The 10,330-nt window shown below is 35.2% G+C and overlaps 1 protein-coding gene across 2 annotated transcripts in view; it reads left to right on the top strand.

Moving 5' to 3' along the window:
* The first annotated feature begins 872 nt into the window (after positions 1 to 872).
* Positions 873 to 10,330, top strand: part of LOC103397413 (golgin subfamily A member 7) — an 18,818-nt gene continuing 9,360 nt past the window's right edge. Inside the window, exons 1-6 of one of the 2 annotated variants that reach the window (XM_025053288.1) lie at positions 873 to 1,006; positions 1,689 to 1,814; positions 4,576 to 4,728; positions 6,349 to 6,450; positions 8,419 to 8,470; positions 8,659 to 8,713. In XM_025053288.1, the coding sequence (XP_024909056.1) occupies positions 998 to 1,006; positions 1,689 to 1,814; positions 4,576 to 4,728; positions 6,349 to 6,450; positions 8,419 to 8,460 (432 nt within the window). In that variant the 5' untranslated portion in view covers positions 873 to 997 and the 3' untranslated portion in view covers positions 8,461 to 8,470; positions 8,659 to 8,713. Of the gene's footprint in view, positions 1,007 to 1,688; positions 1,815 to 4,575; positions 4,729 to 6,348; positions 6,451 to 8,418; positions 8,471 to 8,658; positions 8,714 to 10,330 lie in introns of those variants that run through there. The other variant, XM_008335667.3, reaches the window with a different exon arrangement.

Here is a 10,330-nt window from a genome sequence, read left to right as displayed (position 1 = left end):
CCAGTCATTTTTGCCAGACCTTGGTCATTTTAATTCTCTTGTGGAATGTTTCTACCTAAGAACTCATGGGGCCTGACATACTCAACAAAAAAGTAAATAAAAAAATAAAACTAACCAAGTGAAAAAAAAGGAAAAAGCAAAACACTCAAAGAATATTGTGACATAAAAAGTCAACAATACATTGCATAAATGCAGAATAATAATAAGCTAAACTTTCAAAAAGCAACCAGAGGATAATGATAATAATTTCAGGCAAATTACTAGAAGTATATTGATATACTAACAAAATAGCAAAAGAAGATAACGATTAAATAAATAAAAAGACAAATGAATTAATGAATGAATAGATAAATAAATAAATAAAGATAAGAAGCTACAATTTTTATATATTCAATACTTTCTTGTGTATTTTCACAAACACACTCTTCAGGATAAATAGTGTTGCAATAGTCCAAATTCAGGGGCTTCTGTCTACTTTGAAAATTGTTATCTAAATTACTGTTGTGAAAACTGATAAAAAAAAGTTCCTGTATTGTCTAAAGACATTTAAGTCACGTTTTATTATACATTTGAGTACTATTAATTAGATGTTAAACCAAAATTAGGATATTTTAATAGAAATATGTGCTGTTAGTTTTATATTCAATGATATCATATACCATTTAATGGCTTGTTTAGACAAGTTGGTATTCTTGCAGTTACTGCACAGACATATTTACAGCACATTAGTGAAGCAAGAATAAAAAGGTGAGTCAAAAAAGAAAGGCACTGCAATATTGTTTATAGTATAGCGTAGATATATAATCCAAAATAGTTTTACTAATGCAAATAAAGTGCAGGAAATCACTTGTATATTTGTACATACACATTGAATGTCCAATTGTTCAGCATCCGGAACATTTCACACAAGTGTTTCTGCCCGGAAATAATATGCAGTAGTACACGAAGAGAGCCCTTAACGGAAAATAAACAGGACAAAACAAACGGGGTTTTAAAAATGGCAGAGGTAAATTAACAACAATTATTCTTTACTTGCCCCTTGTTTGTGAATATTTATATCTGTAATGTGAAGCTAAATCTTTATTTTTTGTGATTTATTGGAAAATCATAAGCTGCTACTGTTAGCTTGTTAGCTCACCGACCGCTCGGTTAAATCGCAGAAATGGTCTTTACTAAAATTAGTTACAATGTTGATTGTCAAATGTTACACATTACCCATTTTATCAATAAAATATGTTATATTCGTGGATTCATTTTAACTGGAATCTGAACTGTATATCCTTGTATGGTTTGACATGTAGTCGGTAACGAGCAAAATCTGAGACTTAACATAAAAAAATACTTAATGTTATACTATACTATATAAAAACAACAACGAACCATAGTCCATACGAATATATTAAATAAATAAATTACTAAATAAGATATTAAACAGACATAAAATGGAATGCAAATTAGCTTTTTTCATTTATAGAATATACCCAGAATTAAGTCTTCTTTTTTTTTTAAACACTAAAGTTATCCCAGAAAATACTTTCTCCCTTATCTATCCTATGCATTGTAGGTAAATGCAATCATGTTTAATGTTATATTCATGCAAATCTGTCTTTTTTTAAATTATGTTGGGCACATGTACACTGTAAACAACTGTAGTGGTGTTTAATAACTCCCCTCTACTGTTTCCACAGACCCACAGTTTGCAGGACATGAGGCAGCAGGCAGCCATTGCTGCCAAAGTCTTCATTCAGAGAGATTACACCAATGGAACTATGTGCCAGTTCCAAACCAAATTCCCCTCAGAGTTGGATTCCAGGGTATGATACAGATCTTTGGTGTATCCCTCAGAATAAGTTGTTTGTTCCACCACATTTGCACATAAAAAGGTCTAGCAGAACATTGCTGGCGTAGCACACACCCACCATTTTTCACAGTTATGATATGTGGTTATAATCTCTGCTATCTCAAAAATACACATTCAGTTCTTTTGTTTTCTGCTGGTGTTAAAGACAATTCTTAACTGACTGTCAGTCCTGAGAATTGCTCTGAGGTATGATCTTTGGTTAATAAATGTTAACTATTTCTGACAAACATTTGTTAAAAATCACATTACATATTTTTTAAAGTATGATTAATAATATTTCTTTTATTCCATAGTATAATGCAGAGGAAACTAATGTTCCCTCTCTGTTAAATGAGCAGAGAAGAAAGAAGTGTCAGTGAGAGGATTCTTCTCTAACAAGAAGTACTAGTTCTTCAAAACTCTGAAACCTCCACATTTAACTATAGCACACTTTGTTATTGTGACTCATTAAAATTTACCGTAGAAATGCACAGCAGGGTCAGCCAATCAGATCAAAATATATTATTTATATAGCTAGAACATTTATGTAAGCTGACATTAACCGTTTTTCTTTTTGCCCGGCACTAAAAAGTTTCAACTGCTATACACTATGTCCTATCCTTGTCCCAGCCACAATTGTTGAATCACTGTCCAAGGACAATGTCCATATCCTCAAACACAACCCTGTCAAGGCCCTGAAAATTAAATCTGAAATCAGTAAGAACATGGATCCAGAACTGACAAATATAATCAGCAAAGAAAGAACCTCTGCTGGACTCTGTCCTTGATTGAACCATGAAGGAAGTAGTTAAGGAGTAAAGTGACAGTAATATTGTGATGTAGCAAGAAGAGGTTGTTGGGATTGAACAGGCTCTGGGCCACATTAGTCACGGTGCCACTCTAAAGGGTTCAGAGATCGTAGGACATAAAGCTGCAGTTTAAAAAAGCAGGCACCACATGAAAAGAGCAGCTTCACAACACTTTAACCAGTCACTGGTGGTTTATTGGTACTTCCTTTTTAATTGGGTGGTCTCTCCCATGTTTTTTATTTATTTTTTTATTTAAGGGGGGCAATTGGTTACACACACTCACACACGCATGCTTTTCCTGCAGGAGGTACTGGTGGAACCATAAAATGTTTTTCCCGCATCTGTGTTGTAATGATTGGATTTATAATATATGCAATATAATGCCAGGCAGCTTAGTGGCCTTCATCCATTTTCAGACCACTCATGATGAATAAAGACTTTGTGTTCTCTGAGCCAACATTTTTGTGTTACCAATATCTGATTGTATTGTTGGTTTCACAGATGTTTGCCTGCTGTAACATGACGTTAATGAATACAATTGCCTGAGGCTGTGTGCTCTAGTTTTGGTAACGGGTTCTTATTTAAATACTTTTGAAAATTTGACTGAGACACACCACATTTTCTAAATTTAACATAAATCTAATTCTAAATTTAGTTATCTTTATTGTTGCACTAATAGATTTAGGTGTTCTGTATCGCATACTTACCATATGTTACACTTTAATCCAAAATCCAGCAATAAGTGCTACAGTGAAAAAAACTATTTGCATTTAATAATTTTGATTTAATACGGTAATTTTGTTGGCTTATTTTTTGGCTATTTGTTGCTTGTTTGAAGAGAATTGAGCGTCGTACATCAGTGCATCTGCAGTGTAATATTTCATTATACGAAACAAACCTTTATTTATCTCCTTGGAAAACAAAACAGAAACTAAAAAAATGACTTGAACGTGCTGCCTCTGTGCTATTGTATGTATATATGGGGACAGTTACATTTAAATTATGTGCTGTACTTTGTTTGGCTTTCTAAACCCTTTGCAACTCTTTACCCCCATCCATCATTTTTGAATCCCAGTGTGACTGCAACAGATGTTATGGAAAGATGCACACAGAGAGAAATGTGTTTTTAATTGAAGAAAATTAGAAGTACAGAAAAGGCTCACAATGATGAGCACCAATCATGCCCCAGAACTCTGATGTGTGGGGCCACATCACATTGTTACATTCTTTAAGCACAAAAGAGCAGAACATTTTGTGGCTTTTAACAGACCGAGGAGGCCCATGGTCTGATCTTAAAGCTTCTTTCTTTTGACTTTCAATCACTGTGAATCCTTTCTTAGCCAGTACAGGGCGAGTATCAAGATGCAAGTTGAAACAATCCAAAGCTACTACACCCTCCATCAGTCTTCCTCGCAGCATGCTTTCAGTTAAGGACTTAAAAAAGCATTGGTTTGATTATCAGCCAGTCTTTTCACTCCATTTGTTTCTGAAAAGCTCACAAAAAGCAGAGCTAGACCTTAGTGAAGCTCATGGTGCATCTGTGCCACTGTTGATATAAAAACAATAAAATTGCCTCAATTGTCACTGGGTGTGTGAGTGTGTGTGGGTGCGTTTCAGTACTATGTTCAAGAAAAATAAACCAAAGCTTCCTAATGATATCAGGCCATGTTCCCAGTGCAGGAAGGAGTCCCAACATTTCCCTTGATTTATGACCAAGTCTAAGAAACTCCAGTCCTGAATTTACGTAGCAACGGAACACACTGGAGAAAAGGAAATCTGGTGCTACGAAGACGGTTTCCATTTGAGTATCTTGATGAGACAAAAGCCTGGCTTAACCCACTACTATCCAAAGTTACACACCTGGTTGTATCTTAGTCCAGTGATTTTTAACTCTTGGTTCAACTTTCATGTTTCCATGTGTTACAGATTGACAAACAGCACTTTGAAGAAACTGTGCGGATGCTGAATAATCTGTACGCCGAGGCTGAGAAACTGGGCGGCCAGTCTTACATCGAAGGCTGTTTGGCCTGCCTCACAGCATACACCGTGTTCATGTGTATGGAGACTCACTATGAAAAGGTGATGGACACATTCATGCACAAATAGAGCATTGGACACCTAATTAAAGTAATTTGATCTTAGAGGAAGGTAGAATTCTCTTGAGCTATCCAGTCTGCAGACTGTATAGAGCTTTCATTAATACAGCCAAAGCAGTCATTTAGACTTATCTTGTAATTTCTAATTTAAGTCAAGACCTCGTTACAATTGGTAAATCTGATCATATACATAGTCCTGAGATGGGTGTGGAAACCAGGTTTGAATGGAGCTATTGTCTATTGATGTTGATCAATAGACAATTGTAACCAGCCACGGTAGTCTATCCAGTGAGTTAAGATATAATCACTTCCAGAAACATGTCATATCTTTCTGTGACCCACACTGTTAGTACAATCACTGTAGCAACCTGTGGATTGATTTTCATTTAAACTATCCAGAACAATTTTTCCTGGATTCAAATAGAAGACATGAATTTTTAACCCCAACTGTCTTTCCTTAGTGTGTCTTTGCCATGTTGTTTTTTTGCCAAAAGTTTGAAACATTACCTTATTTTTTCTCTTGGAAAGAAAACTCACTCTCAACAGGAAACACCACTTGATTCCATTTTTCATCCATTGTCATTTGTTTATAACTGACACTTGTTTGGGTCAAGTTAACCCAGCTCTCATCGCTCAACATTTAGGACATTACCTCAGTGATGTTGTGCGTGTTTGTAATCTGCCGTAACCACAGTGTCAGTTGTGTGGTAGGTTGTTAGGTACTGGTTTGAATCTTGTTAATTCTCTTGGACCAAGATTTAGGTTGGTTTTGTGTTTGGGTTGAATTTGAATTTAGACATTAATGTCAAGTTTGTAAATGACAGTGGAAATGAATCAGAGGGGTTTATAATAAGATTAACGGCTGCTGCTGTTACTTGGTTGAATCTGTTTCAGCTCCGCTGTAAATCCAAAGTTTTATGACCTGTATGAGAACAGGCAAATAAATTAGATTTACTGTCAACTGAAATGCCTCTTGGCCCAGTTAATATGGGACATAAATGCATCAGAAGTCCAGAGGTTTTCTCTCGTCTCATAGAATCATTCTTTAGGAAGCAACAGTGAAGTCCCCACAAAATAGTTTTGTTTAAGCCATATAAGCAATTACATGTTCAGAAATTGAAAGTTGATATTTCAGTTTGAGGCATTAAGGCCATCTGAAAGTCTTTCCTTCCTTTTCTGTTACGTCCGGTAACTGTTAGTCAATTCAAGTCAATTTAATAATATACACCCATATTTACTCATTTATATAATAAGTTATACATTTACTCCTTCTCTAAATATTATCCTCCTAAACGGTCAAAATATATTGGGTTTATATTAACAATACGGAGCAGAATGAGTTTGTTGACTGAGTACAAATGCTGTTTTTTGTCTTCATGAAATAAGTATGGGTTAAACCAACATCCCTTCATTTTGAATTTGGTATTAAGAGATAATGGTTGTATTTAACCACATGTTTTTCTAAGGTCTTTATATTTTTCAGAAACCACAGCATTACTTCATGCGCAAATATGTCTTACTCTCTTTCTGACTAGAACACTTTGCTGACTAGCTGTGAGTTATGTCAGTGACTAAAAATGCCATGTCTGCTGTCTTCCTTCAGGTTTTGAGGAAGATTGCGAAGTACATCCAGGAGCAGAATGACAAGATCTATGCCCCGCGAGGTCTGCTGCTCACCAACCCCATCGAGAGAGGCCTGAGAGTTGTATCCATTTTCTTTGGTGTCATTGAGACCAGTATTATGGTTTCTTATCTTCTCTTACTAAAGTGTTGATATAGTGTGTTTCACCACTGACCAGCAAGCATTGTAAGAGTTCAGCAATAAATTACAAATAATGAACCAAAGCAACAGGAAAGGCAAAGAAAGGGCAGCTTTAATCTGTCAGGAAACCCTAAAAAGTATCACAGTGAAAGGTCACAGAAACATAAATGAGCCATCATTTAGCAAATGTTTGGAATAAATGTGACTTCTTAGGCCCACCAGTATTTGGAATTCCAGTAAACATGAGTACATTACAACAGAATGAGGAGTTTTCACCATGACCTAATAGATGAGGTGATTTACAGACTCTTCTAACTGCTTTATAGAAAAGCAGCAGTTTAGGGAACTTGCAGGAAATCCAGTGATGTCTAGGGAAACCCTGTAAAAACACCCAGATAAAAATTGCTATAAAATCCATAGCATCTGCATTAAATCATTTGGCGAAACAACATCCTTACTTTACTATTCTAAGTGTTTGGTGTGTGTCTGTGTGCATGTGTGCATATGAGTGACTCAACATTCCTAATTCCTAATTAATCGCAACAGTAAACCAATGAAATAACACAGCATGACTGAAATTGTTCACATCTGATGGTCTTCACCGCAGTCACAGATTGACAGGACTGTGTCACCACAACTGTCAGTAAAACAACTGCTGTGAACACAAGAGAAAGTAGTTTGTGTTAGCAGATAGAATTTAAATTAATCAGACATTTACACTCAGAGGATTCATGCAGAGAGTTGGAAGCTGAGATTACACTTGGCAACGTTCTCAAGTTATGACAGATGTCCAGCTTTTTACCCCAGCGTTTTACCCCAAAAAGTTAGGTCTTCCAATATTTAACTATAAAAGACTAAGAACTAAATTGTGTGTTACTAAGAAATGTTACAATATCAAACAGACTTTGCTTAAATGACAAATACAGTTAATGTTAAGAACGATTCAGTCTCAAGCACCTGGAAGACCTCAAGTGCTTGAAAAGTGTTTTTGTTTGACCTGGAAAAGGTTGTAAAAGACCTGTCTTGATCTGAATATTCATGTTACATTTTGGAACAGTTTGGTGCATTTTTTTGTATTTCTTTTTGACATAAATCAACATTCACTCAGTAAGAAATTTAACCTGTTTTGATTTCAGTAGAACAGTGGAAATGTGGAAAAACTCCTGAGTTGTATTTCTTAACTTCATAGCTACATTATTTCAGTATTCGGTAATTTTATATTTAGTTTCTGTTTTATTGTAGACTCCCCTTTTCATAAAGTGTTATGTTAAAGTTTAAAGAGATTCATTGAAGTACACTAAAAACAAGTTACATCCGAAAGTATTTCAAATAATCTGATTAAAGTACACAAGTGAACGACAGAGTTTTAGAGGTTTGAAAAAAAAACTCTGATAAATAGGTGCCAATTAAAATGCTTGAATGAAATCCTAATGTCTCATAAAGTCACAATAAAATATCTGGTTATTGTTGATTTGTCTAATAGTAACCTTTCAGACATCACCATGCTGTTGTGAACATTGCTGACTAACAAATTCTTCTGCTGGGATCATCATCTGTCAGTGATAAACTCTAGAGAAAGTCCAGAGCCAAATGCAGACATTTCTCAGAATCTCTGACCAAATAACTTCCTTCGTTACAAATGTCGGTGGAATTTCTTCTGTTTCTTAACCGCTGAAACAGAAATTCTCTAGTTTTCCTAGTGCACAAAATTAAGTTAAATCAACTAAAGTTAGAAATATCTTAAGCACATACTCCACGTACAGTACTAAAATCTGACTAACTTTTAATTTACTCAAAGGTGAGTTCATCACGTTTCATGGTTTATTTTAAATTTTGCTCGGTTTCTTAGGGAGAATTTTGCATTTGTGTAATTAAAACTTTTGAAGTTTTTTCTTGACTGAAGACTTTCAGATTGAGGTCACCATCTTTGAGGACAGAGGCCTGACAAGATGAAAGCTGCAGGGTGAGTCACAATGTTAACATGTCTACATTCACACCATACAGCTAACAGAATAACATTTACTGTGATTTCCATGGATTTTTTTTATAAAACAGTTTGTTTTAATGGCAGTAGTCCAAAGATATCAGTAAAGTGGCATTCATACCCTATGTCAGTGGTTCTCAAACTTTTTCTTCTCTGTACCACAACAGTGATCTCTCTGAGTACCACCATGATGACCAACATTAGAATATAGCAGCAAAGGCCTTCACTGTTAGCTTCCACCACACAGGAGAGAGGTTTAGAAAGATGTTTAGAAAGATATTTTTGTTTAAATGTTGTATTAATTGTGCATGGTATGTTTCAGATTTATTCAATTGAAGATATAAACGTGAAAATATGAATTTTCCCCACGTACCACTAGAGAACCCTCACCTGTACAGCGTACCACAGTTTGAGAACCACTGTCCTATGTTATTGTCAAAATCCAAGTTTTTTTTAATTATTTGTGTCACAATAGGGTACTTATGTTGATTTTTAATTTTATTTCCAGTGTTTAACAAGGGTTTTGAGGTTATTACAATGTTTTCAATTCTATATGTTTTAGTTTTGAAGAAGTCAGAGTTTGTCAATGTGGGCTTGGGGTCTTCGTGAAAGTCCTAATGAAAATTGGGGGCGGGGAGGGTTGCAGAAAACAATGGGCACTGCTAGCTAGAGGAATAATTTGTTTTATTTAAACCATAAATAGTGTTTAATTTTTCATGATCACTTTTATCTCCTGCAGAATTAATGCACAATATAAAGTTTGCTGTCCAGCCTGCACACACATACAAACCCAGAACATGAAAAGTTTTGGCAACATTAACTGCATTTCTGTTGCTTTAATTAAGACATTATTACATTTTGGTTAATTAAGCTCATTTCACTAGTTACCCTTTTGACTACCACAATCATTACAGATTGTTCACATATGTTCAGAGTCATAACTCAAGCGTTTTAATGGATCAAGTGTATTAATTACAGTTTAGCAGTTGATTGTGTTGCAGTCCGTGCACAAGGTTAAAATCATTGTGTTACACTTAACGTCCTACGGATAATACAAATAATTACCCACAGGACTAGAGGCAGCGTCAGTACTTTCTGAGTCTACAGGATACACTTGAAGATTGTTCTCAACAACAACGAAGAATTCAGATAGAGGCTTTTAACTTGCAGCGTGCTGGATCCAAATTATACAGAAGTGTTCTTTATGAAGACATTGGGCAGACCTCAGTGTGGACTGTGATGCTGACGGAGTCAGACGTACTACATAAATATTTTACATGTGGTTGAAGTTGTGTTTGGCAATATTTTTGAATCCACAGACTCCTGTTAATGGATCAGTCATTGCCTTACCACCAGTACAAATACAAATGTATGCAGACAGTTATTTAAGTCTTCTTTCAAAATTTCATACTCCAGCGCTTTTGTAGGACATGGAATGTAAACCAACCTCTTTTTAGTAGCTGTTGAGTGAAGAGCGCAGTGGAGCTTTGCCACGGTCAAAGACAGAACCTACCACAGGCTGTAAACAGACAGAACTCACTTAGAATGCATCCTCTTACCTATCGTTGGAGCCTCTTTCTAGAAACCTCACTGAATTATGAATATCATATATATATATTTTTTAAATTAATTGTTTTTTGGGAATATCTTCAGAAGTTCAGACTAGTCTAGGATTTGTAAAAGAATTTCTAAAAAAAGCAACCACATAGCTAGCCTTACATAATGTAAACACACTTTGAGTTCAGCATTTGCTCATATACAGTGTGTTTTTATATCTAATGGGTTTTTTTTGTGTGTATATATATATATATATATATATATATATATATATATATATAT

Source organism: Cynoglossus semilaevis, chromosome Z, assembly GCF_000523025.1.
Source record: "Cynoglossus semilaevis isolate Cse_v1.0 chromosome Z, Cse_v1.0, whole genome shotgun sequence".
Classification (NCBI taxonomy): domain Eukaryota; kingdom Metazoa; phylum Chordata; class Actinopteri; order Pleuronectiformes; family Cynoglossidae; genus Cynoglossus; species Cynoglossus semilaevis.
The sequence above is the reverse complement of the archived record's forward strand: the minus strand, read 5'-3'. Positions and strand labels throughout refer to the sequence as shown.